General features: G+C 43.7%; 1 protein-coding gene across 1 annotated transcript in view; it reads left to right on the top strand.

Moving 5' to 3' along the window:
- Positions 1-18,867, top strand: part of LOC124594362 (venom serine carboxypeptidase-like) — a 91,505-nt gene that overhangs the window by 8,610 nt on the left and 64,028 nt on the right. Inside the window, exon 2 of the mRNA XM_047132729.1 lies at positions 13,914-14,100. Within this exon, the coding sequence (XP_046988685.1) occupies positions 13,914-14,100 (187 nt within the window). The remainder of the gene's footprint in view (positions 1-13,913; positions 14,101-18,867) is intronic.

Genomic DNA, 18,867 nt, shown 5'->3' with positions numbered 1-18,867 from the left:
ACGAGCTTCTGACGACCACGCACATTCCGATGCTCGCGCTGTGACTTATACGTTACAGACTTCCAGGGGTGATGCAGAAAGGTAAATATAGCTATTCGAGGTCGAGAAACGATCGAGCCGAAAGTTGTAACCGAATATCGTTCTGATATCTCTGAGAATGGAATACATGTAACGGTACTGTTGCAGCTAAGATTGTAGGCTAGGCAGTTCCGACGAGCACTTAGGTATAGAGGGTGGAACAGTAACTCAACTAATACAGTGCAGATGGCATACTGCGTACTGGCATGAGCAATTCTGGTGTACAGTGTCTGCACTGCAGTAGACTGCAGTCTGTGTTTACAGGTTGAAGTACTAACGTTTATCAGCCTAGACCAAGTGGAGTTGTACTCGATGACGGATCTTGCAGACACGATTTTCGTGTATGGGCAAGCAGATGGAAGCAGCAGAGAATCAGACCATATATCCGCCTAGAAGACTTCCACTTCAAACCATATTACCAAGACTGTTCCAACGATTACGTGAAACAGGGCGATTGGCACCAGATTACAACGACCGAAGAGGACGACTAACTACACAGACTCCGGACTTAGACGGTGCAGTGCTTGTCCGAGTGGATGAGTCACCTCAATCAGTACTCGATCAGTTGCACTTGAAATGAACGTTTCGCTGTGTACTGTGTGGCGAATGTTACAGGAAATGAAGCTACATGCTGTCATGTCCTTAGTTGAAAGATAAGTCATGTGAACGACATTTCGAGTTAGTTAAAGATGGAATTCTGGGTGTGGCACAAGAAAGCCGCACAAGGTGGAAGATAGGAGCCGAATTAGGAAGCTGATGTGGATAAGTCAGAGAAAACAAGAAGTAAGAGAGAAGGCGAGCGGGGCTTGTGGTGGGGGCCAATGGATGGCTTAGGACAATTACGGTGGATATATAGGGAAAGGCGTTCTATCTCCTCCACACAGTCTCTGAAAGATGACTGAAGAATAACAAACCAATGTAGCCAATAGGCGATCTGAAGCCTCAGACGCTACGTTATGCTAGGGGCTGGCGGGGTCTAAGAGGAAATGTGAGCAAAATGATAGGACCGGGGGTTGAGCAGGCAGACAATAGAGACAGTGGGCAGATTCAGTGGAGGTAGGCGTGACAAGGGGTCGCAGAAGGAGGCAGCCAGAGCGTTAGGCTGATGTTGCTGGGCCGGAATTAGATAGCTGTGAACCTCCGTTGATCTTAGATTCCGACGAGGGTTTCAGTTATCAGACGAAACAGTTATAGACAGTCACTGTATCTGTGGAAGGACTTTCGCGAGGCGGCACCTCAGCTGGAAAGGTCAATTTGTCCTAAAGATTCGGAATAAAATCAAAGTTAATTATTCCTTTTGAGTGATTATTCTGCTTGTCATCCTCCCATCTCCTACAGCCACATCAGGGGTTTTACGTCAGACATTCAATTCTTCCTCTCAGTACGGTCAACCAACCGAATTCGCTGTAGGACGAACACTTGTCGCTCAGTCCCTGGCAAACCTCACGCTCTGAATGCGAAAATCCCCAGAAAGTGAATACTTTGACTCCTGCAAACTTCGGACTTCGTGTCGTATTCTGCCAATGGTTGTTGCATTGTCCTACAGTCCTGCTGTAATGTTTGCAGATGGGCCGCGCGGGATTAGCCGAGCGGTCTAAGGCGCTGCAGTCATGGACTATGTGGCTGGTCCCGGCGGAGGTTCGAGTCCTCCCTTGGGCAAGGGTTTGCGTGTTTGTCCTTAGGATAATTTAGGTTAAGTAGTGTGTAAGCTTAGGGACTGATGACCTTAGCAATTAAGCCCCATAAGATCTCACACACATTTGTTTTGCAGATGGTGCCTGTTTCGCCAGAGATGGAATGCTAAATAGGCATAATAGTCATGTTTAGGCTGGGCTATATTTCTGAAGATCCATCAGCACAGATTATCAACCGACGTGTGGGCACGCATATTCAGGCATTACACACTAGACACATTTCTTCTTCCTTCCCACTTAAATGCACCAGAGTACACAGTTTTAATCAGAGACACACTACCGAGGTTCCTGGAACATACCCTACTTGTTAGTGGGCAACAGAAGTGGTTCTAGCATGATGGAGCGCCATCTCACTTTGGAGTGAGGGTTCGTGAACACCTGTAGCAGACATTCCTGAAAAATGGATAGGCAGAGGAGATCCTTTTTCGTAGCCGGCAGTCATATGATCTCACCTCGTTTGATTTCCTCTTGTGGGTCCGTGTGAAAAGTCTTGTGTAAAGACGCCTGTCGAAATAAGAAGTCTTGGCAAGAGATATCACTGCTTGCGACTCTTTTCCGGCGACACCAGGGTTTTTATAACAGGGTATCATCCCTTATCTCCAATTGATATTTACTCTTGTCTATCATCCCCGAGAGTTTGTAAAATCATGACGGAATGGCTCTGTGTAAACGTCGGTAAACTAAAGAGTGAGCAGCGCTTGTGGTGGAGGAAGTGGACTTTCCCAGAAGAACGCCTTATCTGTCGTACAGGGTGACATTTTTTTAATGTACGATTCTTGGGTTGGTTATATTAGTTATTAATTTCTGTATTCCGTGTATTGTTATTCGTTTAGTGGAAAATAGACTCTCCAGGAGCACTGAGTTGCTACTCGTTTAAAAGGGGTGCTGCGGAAGAGCTGATGTAACATTGGCAAAAAGCCTGTACAGGGTGGTCCATTGATCGTTACCGGGCCAAATATCTCACGAAATAAGCGTCAAACGAAAAAACTACAAAGAACGAAACTTATGTAGCTTGAAGGGGGAAACCAGATGGCGCTATGGTTAGCCCGCTAGATGGCCCTGCCATAGGTCAAACGTATATCAACTGCGTTTTTTTAAAAATAGGAACCCGCATTTTTATTACATATTCGTGTAGTACGTAAAGAAATATGAATGTTTTAGTTGGACCACTTTTATCGATTCGTGATAGATGGCGCTGTAATAGTCACAAACATATGGCTCACAATTTTAGACGAACAGTTCGTAAAAGGTAGGTTTTTAAAATTAAAATACAGAACGTAGGTACGTTTGAACATTTTATTTCGGTTGTTACAATGTGATTCATGAACCTTTGTGAACTTATCATTTCTGAGAACGCATGCTGTTACAGCGTGATTACCTGTAAATACCACATTAATGCAGTAAATGCTCAAAATGATGTCCGTCAACCTCAATGCATTTGGCAATACGTGTAACGACATTTCTCTCAACAGCGAGTAGTTCGCCCTCCGTAATGTTCGCACATGCATTGACAATGCGCTGACGCATGTTGTCAGGCGTTGTCGGTGTATCACGATAGCAAATATCCTTCAATTTTCCCACAGAAAGAAATCGAGGAGGAGGGGACACGTCAGATCCGGTGAGCGTGCGGGCCATGGTATGGTGCTTCGACGACGAATCCACCTGTCGTGAAATGTGCTATTCAATACCGCTTCAACCACACGCGAGCTATGTGCCGGACATCCATCATGTTGGAAGTACATCGCCATTCTGTCATGTAGTGAAACATCTTGTAGTAGCATCGGTACAGCATTACGTAGGAAATCAGCATACATTGCACCATTTAGATTGCCATCGATAAAATGGGGACCAATTATCCTTCCTCCTATGATGCCGCCGAGGTCGCTGATGTTCCACTTGTCGCACCCATCGTGGATTTTCCAGTGCCCAATAGTGCGTATTACGCTGGTTTACGTTACCGCTGTCGGTGAATGACGCTTCGTCGCTAAATAGAACGCGTGCAGAAAATCTGTCATCGTCCCGTAATATCTCTTGTGACCAGTGGCAGAACTGTACACGACGTTCAAAGTCGTCTCCATGCAGTTCCTGGTGTATAGAAATATGGTACGGGTGCAATCGATGTTGATGTAGCATTCTCAACACCGACGTTTTTGAGATTCCCGATTCTCGCGCAATTTTTCTGCTACTGATGTGTGGATTAGCAGCGACAGCAGCTAAAACACCTACTTGGGCATCATCATTTGTTGCAGGTCGTGGTTGACGTTTCACATGTGGCTGAACACTTCCTGTTTCCTTCAATAACGTAACTATCCGGCGAACGGTCCGGACACTTGGATGATGTCGTCCAGCATACCAAGCAGCATACATAGCACACGCCCGTTGGGCATTTTGATCACAATAGCCATACATCAACACGATATCGACCTTTTCCGCAATTGGTAAACGGTCCATTTTAACACGGGTAAGGTATCACGAAGCAAATACCGTCCTCACTGGTGGAATGTTACGTGATACCACCTACTTATATGTTTGTGACTACTACAGCGCCATCTAAAACATTCTTATTTCTTTACGTACTACACGAATATGTAATAATTTTTTTTTAAAAAAACGCAGTTGATATCCGTTTGACCTATGGCAGCGCCGTCTAGCGGGCCAACCATAGCGCCGTCTCGTTTCCCCCTTCAAGCTATACGAGTTTCGATCTTTTTAGCTTTTTCGTTTGATACTTATATTGTGAGATATTTGGCCCAGTCACTACCAATGGACCACCCTGTATAGTGGGTTGTGAGTCGTGAGTCATACTTGGATATTTCAGTCCATAGAGCACTTGCCCACGAAAGGCAAATGGCCCACATTCGTGTCCCGGTCCGACGCACAGTTTTAACCTCTTCGGTCCCATTGATAAAATAAGTAGAGAAAAATGTTTTCGTGATGTGTTTTATTGTCGTTATACATAGTTACATTAGAAATTAGATTGTGCTCATTTTATTTTTTATTTTTACTTAACTGTGTAAGGTATGCATATGTGTTTCGGGTGTTAGGCAGTAGAAGAATAAAATATTTTATAATACATATTAACATCTTTGTTCATGATATCTTAAAAAGCAGTTCTTCTTAATTACACACACACAAAATGTCGTGCGGCTAGGGTCTCCCGTCGGGTAGACCGTTCGCCGAGTGCAAGTCTTTCGATTTGACGCCACTTCGGCGACTTGCGCATCGATACGGATGAAATGCTGATGAGTAGGGCAACACAACACCCAGTCCCTGAGCGGAGAAAATCTCTGACCCTGCCGGGAATCGAACCCGGGATCTGAGGATAGGCATTCCGTCACGCTGACCACTCAGCTACTGGGGGCGGACAATTACACACAGATATATATGTATTGCACTTCTTGCATACGGTCCTGCAACCTCCACAGCGACATTTAGAGACTTTCTTCGCCTTTATATATTGAAGAAGGTGATTAGCTTGCTCATATCGACTTAAGTTTTTGGCTGAGGGACAGCATTTCTTCTCCTCAGTTGTCATGAGATCGAAAACTGTCAGAGCTCTGCCATTTACACACAGGTATTTATTTGGAGAGCTGCGAGGAACTTTCCTCACATGAGAAGACTAGCTAAATTCAGTCTAAAATTTATTATGGGAAATCTGTTACATTTTGGTACTTCTTACTTTGTACACTATCTTTTGTACATAATGTAACAATAGCTCAGACCATCTTTCTTTTCTGGTGTTTGACCTATGGAAGGACACCGGATCAAAAACAGTTATGATTGCACTTTCTTGGTCTCGGAGGGAAACATCCAACGTTACCACACCCGTGCGTGGGTGACAGGGGGGCAACTTTGAAATCTTCAGTGGGAAGCCCCTTTTCTTATTGCAAATTATGATTCTAAGGCAAAACCTACATGCGTTTTGTCTGAAGCATTATCTTCGTTTCGCTACAGATGGCGCTGTAGTCGGAAGGGGTAGAAATAGGTACACAATGGTAATTTATGACATGATAATCAATGACCTTTAAATATCCAATGGCACTCGAATCCACAACTCCATGATGCGAGTGCAGGACAGGTCAGTATTTCATAACTTGTAATTGTGAACGCCACCTGTAATGTCGTATTCATTCGACGTATCGGGCAGGGTACTACTCGGCGCACCACCGTGGCAGTGTAGCGAACTACGACGTGTAATAACAGGCAGTACACGGCGATTGGAGGTCACGTGTCGTGCAGACGTAGAACAGATAGCGGCTCTAAACATCATAATACTTGCGCAATGTTTATTGCCTGCACACCTACCTATCATTTGAAGAACAGACGTGTAGGAGGACGATGAAATTTGCAACCGCAGAAAAAAAATTAAAATGATCCTGCTTTACGAAGAATGTAGAAGAAATGTTGAGGCTGTTATCTTGTATCCTGAGCGTTTTCTAGGAAAGCTCGCTCTCTTTCGTTCTTTTACAAAGCTTTATGTCTCATGGCAGCGTACAGACCGGCAAAAGGAAACGAAGCAAACGTGTTACAAGAGAATCTAATGAAACAGATGTACTAAAGTGCGCGTCATTTATGTTGGCGGCTGAGTTTAGGTTCTTTCTGCGCATCTGACGTCACAAAACACAGTCAGCCAATGAACAGAGAACGACGTTGCCACATCTCGACTGCAGCGCAGAGCATGGACGAGTGTCTTCAGTTTTAGAAACGTTCAGTCATAAATAAAGTAATAGAACAAAAGCAATGTCTTGATAGCAGACATTCTTTTATAGAAAGTTTGGAAAAAGCATTCTTTATACCAATTGCTTCATATTCAATTAATTAATTAAACCAAACAAGCAATAAGGCTCCTAATTCAGGCGATAGCAAGGAAAGGTGTTTGTATCACTCTCATGAACCGCTTTTGCGCAATAAAGAACAGCGGTAATTGTTTATTTCCTATTGTACTTCGACGAAGCGTGAGTAATTCGTAGTCATACCAACAGTGTTTGTCAGTATTTTGCGTGACGTGTTATACTCCTCATGGCGTTAAATAGTTAGACGAGGTGTGGTAGCGTAACGGTTAAGGTGTTGGGTTGCTATGAGAAAGGTTATGAGTTCAAACCTTGTGCCGTGCTTAGTATTTTCATTATTTAAAAACAATATCGAAGTGCCTTACTTCACGAATTATATTCGTTTGAATGCAGTTTTTTGAAATTTCTAGTGCTTTGTCTCTTCATTAACCCTTTCGCTGCTGCAGACACGTGCTCGCTGCATTCCGCGCTGAGCGCGATTTTGTCATCACTGCACTGCTCGCCTGTGCAGACACATGGTGTTCCCACTGCTTTGACACACTTATCATTCGATTTCACAAAAACTATTTGGCCCAAAAATTTGATTTTTACACGTCTTCTTGACTGATACCTTCCCCCCATAAATGACTTAATTTTGTTTCGATGTTCAACACAGTTATTATGCAGCATTAAATGTAGTAAACCATTGCACGAAATTTTGAAGAGTTTGCAGAGGTAGAAGTCCATAGCGTATACTTTCCGTATGGTCGATTTTAGTTGCCACAATGTTGAGAATGAAATGTGGACAAGATACCTAAATTTCATATAAAATTTACTGTATAACAATATCTCATTTAATTTAAGTACCACATAGGTGTCGTATGTAATATTGAGCAATATTCCGTCTTTCGCGACTGTAATGAAAGTATTATTTACACCGGACGCGTTTGGCTTTATTTTAAAGCACTTCAATCAAGGAAAGGCATGGCACATACACAATGGTACTCATGCTCTCTTTCATGTTTTTGTTCCACAGTCGCAGTTTTACCAATGGTACTGAAATATGTTCCTCTTCTGCAACTGTAATAAGGGGCTTATTTAGACCAGACACGTTTCTCTCTTTTGAAGCATCTTCAGTGGACAGTATTTTGTCTCCTCCATTGCCAAGTCACCTTTAGTAGTTTTGTGCTGCGGTAACATAATATTCAACGTTTGTGTTGGCAGATCAGTGTTTTAGCAAATAAATGTTTGTGTGTGCAACACACAAAAATTATATTTGACATAGCTCAGAGCACTTCACTGACAGACGGAATATTCAAGTCCTAATGTTTTTGTAGGTCCACAGTTTTGTTTAATGTATTTTGTCTACTTCCTTTTGATTGATTGAAGTGCTTTAAAATAAAGCCAAACGTGCTCAGTGTAAATAAAACTTTTGTTACAATCGCGAAAGACGGAATATTTCTCAATATTACATACGACACCTATGTGGTACTTAAATGAGCTATTGTTATACAGTAAATTTTATATGGAATTTAGGTATCTTGTCCACATTTCATTCTCAACATTGTGGCAACTAAAATCGACCATACGGAAAGTATACTCTATGGACTTTTACCTCTGCAAACTCTTCAGAATTTCGTGGAATGGTTTACTATATTTAATGCTGCATAATAACTGCGTTGAACATCGAAATTAAGTCATTTATGGGGGAAGGTATCAGTCAAGAAGATGTGTAAAAATCTAATTTTTGGGACAAATAGTTTTTGTGGAATCGATTGATAAGAGTGTCAAAGCAGTCGGAACACGATGTGTCTGCACAGGCGAGCAGTGCAGTGACAAAATCGCGCACAGCGCAGAATGCAGGGAGCACGTCTTTGTAGCAGCGAAAGGATTCATGCGGCCGTGGTGGCTTTACTTGATGAACTGCGCGCACCCCCTAAACGTAAGCTTGCGAACTATGCTATACTATGGCGCTGCTTCTATTGGCGCTTGCGTCGTGTGCAACTGGCAACGCAGCAATCTCCCGCGTCTTGGCGGGCATGCGCGAGCCGCCAAGATAAAAGAATTGAACTATAGTGACAGTGCACCACAACCCATGGATAAGCGCCCTTCGTTTATACCGCGTTTGTGGCTTTTGGGTAGGTAGTGCTGTCACAATAGTATATCCTCGTACGTACTATCCATACCATGTGTCACTGCATCAAGAACTTCATGGCGCCGATTTCCGTACCCGGGAAGTGTTTTGTGAGTGGGGACGTCAACAAATGCAAACGACTCCCTTGTTATTTGCCGAGGCACTATCTTCCAATGAGTCTACATTCACAAACTATGGTAGGGTCAAGCGGAATAATGTGCATTACTGGAGTGTAGCATCATGAGGAATAAACTCATTGGTCCTCATTTTATCGACATTACGTTGAATGGACACAAATATCGAACGTTTTGGGAACAGGAACTACTAATGCTATTGCAGGATGTTGACCTGGACGTTCGACAACGTTTGTGGTTTTAGCATGACGGTTGCCCAGCGCATTAGGCAACTGAAGCACGGGAGGGATTAGACCGCGTTTACACTGGTCGATGGATCGGCAGAAGTGGCTCTATTAACTGGCCCGCTACGTTGCCGGGTTTGTAGTCGCCGGATTTCTGTCTGCGACGATATTTAAAAGATAAGATGTACCAGCCAAGTGTCAACAGGCCGTGAAGACTTGGTCAACCGCTGACATTCCTGTAGACATGCTTTTGTGTACCCCATAATCATCATTAGTGTTCTGCCAAAAGATGGTAGTTCTCCAGGCTGTCCGGTCTTCTACCATCCTCTTCTGGTCCGCATAATTTCCTCTTCCATTTATGTCGTCTATCATCTTGTATCTTTTTCTTCTTTAGTCTTCTCCCGCAAACGCCTCGCTTGGTGTAAGGAGCGTAAACAGTCCTTCCAAATCATCTGCTAGCAAGCACTCCCTTCTCAATGAATGTCCCAACCAGTTCTTTTCCCTTTCTCTTATAACCTTCAGCAAACATCTTCTTTCACCAACCCTTTGCAATACTCTTTCATTACTCACCCTTTCCATCCAGCTTATCCTCTCCATTCCCTCCACATCCACATCTGAAACGCTTCTCACTTTTTTCATCCTCTCGTCTCAGCATCCATGTTTCTGCCTCATATAGTGACACACTACAGACGAAACATTTGCTAAGCCATTTCATTAGACCTTTATCTAATTTGCCACATAAGAGTCTCCCTTTCCTGTTGAATGCCTCCTTCGTTATGGCAATTCGAGTTTTACCTCCTGGTGACATCTCAAGTCTTCATTTATTGTGCTTACATGATATTTAAATGCACTTACTTGGCTAATGGTAGCTTGTCCTATTTTAATATTGGACAGTCTGCATCTTGTACTGAAGACCATACTCTTTGTTTTTGCTGTGTTTATTTGCATCCCGTATTCCACACAAAGCTTCATTCAGATCTTTCAGCATGTTATTCACTGTTTGCTCACTTTCTGCCACTAATACCATGTCATCAGCAAATCTTGTACCTTCTATTCTCTTTCCACCAATACTCCTCTCGTTCCATCTAAGCCTTTCGCAATAATCTCTTCAAGGTATGCGTTAAATAACAGTGGGGAAAGGCAACAACCTTGTCTAACACCTCGTCCATTGCTGCTTCCTTCTGAAATTTCATTTCCAATCACTATCCTTAGTTTCTAGTGTAAACATAGATTCTGTATCAGTCGTCTCTCTTTGCAGTCCACTCGTTTCCTCTTCAAAATATCCATTAGCTTGTTCCACCGAACTGTATCAAAAGGGATTTCTAAATCTATAAAAACAGCGAAGTTTTCTCTACCGTTTTCCATACATCTTTCCTCTACAGTTCTTAACAGGCCAATAACATCTCTTGTTCCTTTTCCTCTTCTAAATCCGAACTGCTCCTCTGCAATCCGTCTATCCAGCTTGCCATATAACCTTCTATTCAATACTCTTAGCAACACTTTAGCTGCATGAGAAATTAGACTGATGGTCCTAGACTCTTCACATTTTTTAGTGTTTATCTTTTTCTCTATTAGCATCATAACTGTTGCAAAGAAGTTCTCGGGCCATTCCCCTTTGTCATATACTTCATTACAGAGGTAGACTATTTCTTTTCTTGCCTTGTTTCCCAGACCCTTCAACAGTTCTGCTGACAAATCATCAGTTCCACATGCCTTCCTATTCTTCATCTCCTCCAGCTCCTTTTCTTCCTCCGGTTTCATGATGGTGAACCCCTTTCCATCTACTGGCACGTATTGCTCCTCTTCAAACTTAATTTCGCTTTGTGTTTCATCCCCCTTATACTGACATTCTACATATTCCTGCCATCTGCTCAAAATCTCCTGTGGTTCTTCTGCTAGAGTACCATCCGCTCTTTCTATTTCCATATTATTCCTCTTTCTTTTACGTCCAAAAACTATTTCACTAGCCGATTTATATATAATTTCATACTTTCCCTCTTTCTCCATTTTCTCTATTTCCCTTGCTTCTTCAGTTTCTATTCTTAATTCATTATTCAGTTTCCTGTAACTCTTTTTGCCTCCTTCAGCTTCTACATTTTTCCACTTTATCCGCTCTTCCATCTATGCATTGTCATTTGGAAAGCGGATCACAAAGTGTAGTCAAGTTGGCGGTACTGCATTTGAACACTTAGTGTGATTGGAAAAAAAGAGCAGCGTTCTCTTCGTGCCGAAATGGCGTGTCGAGTAGTCTCCTGTTCGATACGTCGGAGAAATACAGCGTTGCGAAAGGGATTCACAATTAGAAGTTATGAAATACTGGCCTGCCTGCCCTCGCAGCGTCGACGTGGGGTCCCATGTGGCACTGGATATTCAAAGGCCATTGAGTAGCATGTCGTAAATTACGATTGTGTATGCATTTACATTCTTCCGATTGCAGCGCCATCTGTGGCGAAACGAAGGAAACGCTCCACACAATGTTTGCAGATTTTTCGTAGAATCGTAACCCGTAATAAAAAAGGGGGCTTCCCGTTGAAGATTTCGAAGTTTCCCTCCAACGCCACTGCACGGGGCGGGGTGGCATGTCCAGTGTAGTATCGGTGGATGCCCTCCTCCGAGACAAACAAATTGGAATTATAACTTTTTTTGATCCGACGTTAAAGTGAAACCTCTGTATATTTTTGAGCACATGACCATCAATTTTTGAGCACATGACCATCACTTTACAAGTGCCTCACGGCTCAATTACAACACAGGAGGATAACAGAATAGCAGACTTGAAACGCTATTCTCATGCGGCATGAGAAGTATTTCTTCATTGTTGGTTCCTGAAAATAGCAGCCTAAATTAATTAATGACGTTATAAGAATCTGTTTCCTAACGGTCAAGTTAGATATAGGCAAGCATTCATAATTGAAAGGTTTCCCTTACTCAAAAGAAAAAAAATAGGTTGTAATTACTCTGTATAGCAAATACAGGAAAAGCTCTGAGGATGTAACCTGACGTACTGGTATGTGTACTTCAAATTTCAACATCGGCTGTGATGAACATAAATAATTCTATACCACTGGCCATTAAAATTGATACTCCAAGAAGAAATGCAGATGATAAACGGGTATTCATTGGACAAATATATTATACTAGAATTGACATGTGATTACATTTTTACGCTATTTGGGGGCAAAGATCCTTAGAAATCAGTACCCAGAACAACCACCTCTGGCCGTAATAACGGCATTGATACAGTTCACCAAGAGTAGTGACTGGCGTATTGTGACGAGCCAGTTGCTCGGCCACCATTGACTAGACGTTTTCAATTGGTGAGAGATCTGGAGAATGTGCTGGCCAGGACAGCAGTCGAACATATTTTGTATCCAGAAAGGCCCGTACAGCACCGGCAACATGCGGTTGTGCATTATTCTGCTGAAATGTAGGGTTTCGCAGGGATCGAATGAAGGGTGGAACCACGGGTCGTAACACATCTGAAATGTAACGTCCGCTGTTCAAAGTGCCGTCAATGCGAACAAGAGGTGGCCGAGACGTGTAACCAATGGCACCCTATACCATCACGCCGGGTGATACGCCAGTATGGCGATGACGAATACAGGCTTCCAATGTGCGTTCACCGCGATGTCGCCAATCGCGGATACGACCATAATGATTCTGTAAGCAGAACCTAGATTCATCCGAAAAAATGACGTTTTGTCATTCGCGCACTCAGGTTCGTCGTTGAGCACACCGTCGCAGGCGTTCCTGTCTGTGATGCAGTGTCAAGGGTAACCGCAGCCATGGTCTCCGAGCTGATAATCCATGCTGCTGCAAACGTTGTCGAACTGTTCGTGCAGATGTTTGTCGTCTTGCAAACGTTCCCATCTGTTGACTTAGGGATCGAGACGTGGCTGCACGATCCATTAGAGTTATGCGGATAAGATGCCTATCATCTCGACTGCTAGTGATACGAGGCCGTTGGGATCCAGCACGGCGTACGTATTACCCTCCTGAACCCACCGATTCCATATTCTGCTAACAGTCATTGGATCTCGACCAACGCGAGCAGCAATGTCGCGATACGATAAACCGCAATCGGGATAGGCTACAATCCGACGTTTATCAAAGTCGGAAACGTGATGGCACGCATTTCTCCTCCTTACACGAGGCATCAGAACAACGCTTTACCAGGCAACGCCGGTCAACTGTTGTATGTGTATGAGAAATCGGTTGGAAACTTTCCTCATGTCAGCACGTTGTAGGTGTCGCCACTGGCGCCAGCCTTGTGTGAATGCTCTGAAAAGCTAATCATTTGCATATCACAGCATCTTCTTCCTGTCGGCTATATTTAGCATCTGTAGCACGTCATCTTCGTGGTGTAGCAATTTTAATGGCAAGTAGTGTATGTGCACCCACGGACTGAACAGGTTATTAATGTGGTAGGAAATTTCAGTCAGAGCGCTGCCCGGGAATGACCACTTTTAGGTTCCGAGTCCCGGTACGACACACCGTTGTAGTGTGCCAGGAAGTATCCAAGAAAAAAAAGAAAGAAAGAAAGAAAGAAAAGTTTCAATGGCTCTGAGCACCATTGGACTTAACATCTGAGGTCATCAGTCCCCTAGAAGTTAGAAGTGCTTAAAGATAACTAACCTAAGGACATCACACACATCCATGCCCGAGGCAGGATTCGAACCTGCAACCGTAGCAGTCACGTGGTTCCGGGCTGAAGCACTTAGAACCGCTCGGCCACCGCGGCCTGCGGAAGTTTCCCAACAGTGCACACAACTGCAGAGTGGAAGATTCATCGTAGAAACACATTGGTTTGCCCTGCTGTATGTTGTGTAGAGCCGGTGTGAGGCTGGCACTGAACTACTTGCTGGCTGGTGTTTCCTCAGAGCCGCGTGGAGGAGTCGCCGATCGTGCTGTGGCTGCAGGGCGGGCCCGGCGCCTCGTCGCTGTTCGGCCTCTTCACCGAGATGGGGCCCTTCTCCGTCGTCAACAACGGCACCACGCTGCGGCCCAACCCACACTCCTGGCACCACGGACACTCGCTCCTCTTCATAGACAACCCCGTCGGCACAGGTAGGTGTACTGCGCCGCTCATGACGGATAGTAACAACGCACGTGAGTAAAACCAATAAATATCAGGGACGGCTTCCCGACTGAGAGTGGAGGGAAAAAGATCCTATGAACATGTGTGCGGAAACGGACGGTGTGCTTGCAACGACAACAAATCGTTCCGAAACACAGTACAGAGATGTATCGTATCCACGTCACAACAGATTTTCAAAGTGGCCTCCATGGGATGCAATGCATGTGTTCACACGTCGGATCATGGATTGCCGCACTCTTTCGCACGTTCCGCTCTCTCCCCAGACAGCATCACAGGATCGTGAACACGCCGTTGGAGGGTATGCACATCAGGAACTGGTTCAGCATACACAACGCTTTTCAGACAAAAAATCCAGGGGGCTTAAATCCAGTGATCTAACAGATCGTGCTACACAGCCTCCGTGTCCTATCCAACATCCAGAGAAGATGTTGTTGAGGTACTGTAATGTGGAAGTGGAGTGGTGCTCTGTCATGCAGAAAACACATAATCTGTCGTACTGCCAAAGGCACATTCTCAAGTAGCCCAGGCAAAGTATTCCGCAGGAAGTCCAGGTACATTCCTCCGACGAGGCGTTCTGGGATAATAACCGGTCCAAGTATGTGGTCGCCGAAAATATCCGCCCACGCACGATGCAGAAGCGATGCTGATGAGACGCCTCAACAGCCCAGATGATGATTATGCCAGTTCTGGTGAAAGTAACTTCGTCGATGAAGAGGACTGATGACATAAATCCCATAATTGTGATGGTCTGCTGCAAATACCATTGACAACATACTTCCCGTAGAGGGAAATCCTCTGCTATAATCGTTGCACTCGTTGTAGGTGATAGGGATAGTAGCGGTTCTCATGCAGCTTACACATAACCTTTCTCTGGCATACACCACGCTGGCGAGCCACTAGCCTGGAATTGATACTAGAGTTCCTCTCAATATCCTACAGAACCTGGTCCTTCAAATCTGGTTTACGTACAGTCCGACGCTGTCTCCCTACACCTTCGTCTGTCTGAAAGGACCCATGATCACATGAACGACCAAAAAGGGCTTGAAATGTTGTTTGATGTGCTTAGTTAATGTGATGGTACTTGTTTCAGTATAACCGCGCTGCCTCTCGACCTTTTTCATCTGCTTGGCCTACACAAACGCCATCGCTGCTTCTTCCCGACATGAATAACGGAGCAGTCTGCTGCTTACAGTTCGCTGCATCAATCGCACAGCTTGCAACACACAAGGCACGTAGTGAGAGGAACTTTCAGTTCTTCAGTTGTCAGCGCCATCTACCATGGCAACGATGCATTTCCGGACGCGTGTTCGTAGGACCTTTTTCCTCCATTTCCAGTCAGGAATCCGTCCCTTCAGTTTGTCGATTTTTTTAATATTCATGCTGTTTAACAAGCTGCTCAAACTTATAATCGTCGTTTGCCTTTGAGGCTCTAACAACGGTCGTGTTTCCAGACAAAATTATGTGAAATCTGTAGAGTTATAAACTAACTTGCAAGTGTGATGCTTCAAAAACGTGTACCGTGTTTCTGTGCGTGTTTGTAGAAAAGATGAGTTTGCAAACGAGGACAGACATCACGAAAATAACTGCAAGTAATCGCAAAACATACGCACAACAATTGTACTTTCATAGGTAATGTAAACTGTTATGTCGCCGATTGAACTCAAAATAACACCTTTTCGCTGCATATGATAGCTTACCGTATTAGTGTAAAGAACGTCCTACAGAATCTAACGTTCTAGAAAATAAGGTAATAATAGAACAGGCACAAAACGTTTTAAGCTGTATGTTTCATTCCAATGGCTATTACTTAAAACATGTTTCTATTCTATAAAGCAGAATCAGTGTAGTGACAGACAACGGCACAAAACTGTTCAAATATCTTTGGGCATTAGAATGAGCAGTTGTGTGCATAAGAGGAAGACCTGAATTCCCAGGAATGCTGAGTATCGTCTGTCTATTTGCTTGACTTTAAGGAGAGCAGGGAATGCAAGAATAACCCTTCTTGAACTAAAAAAGTTAATCTATATTGATATTAAAACAAGTCATTGAGCAAATAAAAGCTGCCTGTACGAAGGCCAGACCTGTCTGCAGCTAAGAAACCCCAGTGTGCTACTGAGTATCATGTTGCTCCACCCTGTGCACCGTAGCTCTCCTGAATCCTCATTGATATCCTGTCCTGAATATGCTCGACATGTTTCTCCTAAAGCTTGTTTTACTCCTCTATGGCGACACTCCTGACGTCATCCAGAGTATAAGCTGGGATTCAGCCAGGATGTATTGCAAGTTTCTTCTTATCCCTAGCATGCTGAGTCAGATTCATATCACGAGATATCGTCAGCCATTCCATTCATTTGATTCCCGCCTCCAGGATGTTGGTGTGGCGCGGTATGCTTGTGCATTCATCTGTCTTCTGACTCGTTTGATGCGGCCCGCCACGAATTCCTCTCCTGTCCCAACCTTTTCACCTCAGACTAGTACTTGCAACCTACGTCTTCAATTGTTTGCTGGATCTGTCCCAGCCTATGTCTTTCTGTACAGTTTTTGCCCACTACAGGTCTCTCTAGTAACATGGAAGTTATCCCGTGATATATCAACAGATGTCCTATCTTCCTGTCCCTTCTCCTTGTCAGCGTTTTCCGCGTATTCCTTTTCTCGGCCATCCTACGGAGAACTTCTTCATTCCACACTTTATCAGTTCACCTAATTTTCAACGTTTTTCTCTAGCACCGCATCCCAAATGCTTCGGTTCTCTTCTGTTCCGATTTTCCCACAGTCCACGTTTCACTATCATACAGTGCTGTGCTCCAAACGTGCATTCTCACAAATTTCTTCTTCAGACTTCTCTCGGTCAAAAATGTCGTTTTTGTCAGGGCTCGTCTGCTTTTGATGTCCTCCTTGCTCCGTCCGTTACTTTTCTGTCTAGGTAGCAGAATTCCTTAACTTCATATACTTCGTGATCAGCAATTCTGATGTTAATTTTCTCATTGTTCCCATTCCTGCTACTTCTCATTACCTTCGTCTTTCTTCGATTTACTCTCAGTCCATATTCTGTACTCATTAGACTGTTCATTCTATTAAGCGGATCCTGTAATTCTTACTCACTTTCGCTGAGGATAGAAATGTCATCAGCGAATCTTGCCATTGATATTCCTCCACCTTTAATTTTAATTCCACTCTTGAACTTTTATTTTCGTTATTCTTTCTTCAATGTGTAGACTGAACAGTAATGACAAAGGATTCATACCTGTCTTACACACTTTTTATCCGAGCTCTTCGTTCTTGATTTTCCATTCTTATTGTTCCCTCTGGGCACTTGTACATACCGTATATTACCCTACTTTTATCAGAATGTCGAACATGTTGCACCATTTTACATTGTCGTCCCCTTTTTTAGGTCGACAGATCCTATGAATATCTCTTGATTTTTGTTCAGTCTTGCTTCCATTACCAACCACAATGTCAGAACTGCCTCTCTCGTGCTTTTACCTTTCCTAAAGACAAACTGGTCATCATCTAACAGAGCATCAGTTTTATTTTCCATTCTTCTGTATGGATGGAAATAGGATGCGTGAGCTGCTAAGTTAATTGTGCGATAATTCTCGCACTTGTCAGCTCTTGCAGTCTTCGGAAATGTGCGGATGATGTTTTTCCGAAAGTCATGTGGTATTTCTCTAGATTCATAAATTCCACACACCAACCTGAATAGCCGATTTGTTGCCACTCCGCCAATGATTTAAGAAATTCCGATGGAATGTTATGTATACCTTTTGCCTTATTTTGTCTTAATCCTTCCAAAGCTCTTTCAAATTCTGAAGGAAAAGACATGTCTGATGACGTTCTAGAAGAAAAAAACAAGAGTTGGCATAGAAGAGATAGGAATTCCAGTATTAGAAACAAAATTTAAATGAGCTTTGGAAGGCTTTTCTGCATCAACGTCATGAAAAACAAACCCATCACCTAGACGGTGTCTCTAGGCTGAACATTAGATTGCACCATCCTGTTCATATACACCCAAATTACTCTCTATGTCGATGAGACACATCCGACGTTCATATATCATTTTGTCCCATAATCCGTTTGGTCCATGTTTCTGCAGAACCCGTTAGACTGCCTGTCTAAGACGGTTATAGGCACCTGACCACCTCCACGGTCTTCCTTCACGATCATAATACGTTATAAATCCTGCAGTCATGGATGAAGACAAATGCGGCGCCAATGAACCAAGTTCCGCGAGTCGTTTTCCTTTGCCAACGTTCTTCGCGCAGAAAGAGGCTGAGAGCTTGTACCGAAGTACCTAATGAACGCCTGACGCTCAATTGATATTATGTACCGACACAACTCTCCCATTTGTCTCCAAAGGAAGAAGAGCGCATCCATAACTTGTACAGGGATTGCACGAAAACAGAGAAACACGAAAAACGTAAGACGTGTCTAATACGTTGTAGGAAACCCTTTGCATTCAAAACAGCTTCCCAGTCGTTTTGGAATGGAGAAATACAGGTCTCGTACGGATTTGAAGGAACTCTTATACATGCCTCGTACGAAGCAGTGGCAGATTCAGACAAATAGGTGTGATTCCCCTTCTCACCGAAGGAGACTACAAAGGTTCAGTAATATTGGGATCTGGTAATTTATGGCCAGGGGAGACGCGACAATTCATCCTCCTTTTCACAAAACCACTCATGGATGATGCGAGCTGCGTGAACAGCAGCTCTGTCTTCTGGAAACACAGCACC

The sequence above is a fragment of the Schistocerca americana genome, chromosome 2, assembly GCF_021461395.2.
Source record: "Schistocerca americana isolate TAMUIC-IGC-003095 chromosome 2, iqSchAmer2.1, whole genome shotgun sequence".
In the NCBI taxonomy this organism is placed as follows: Eukaryota; Metazoa; Arthropoda; class Insecta; order Orthoptera; family Acrididae; genus Schistocerca; species Schistocerca americana.
The sequence above is the reverse complement of the archived record's forward strand: the minus strand, read 5'-3'. Positions and strand labels throughout refer to the sequence as shown.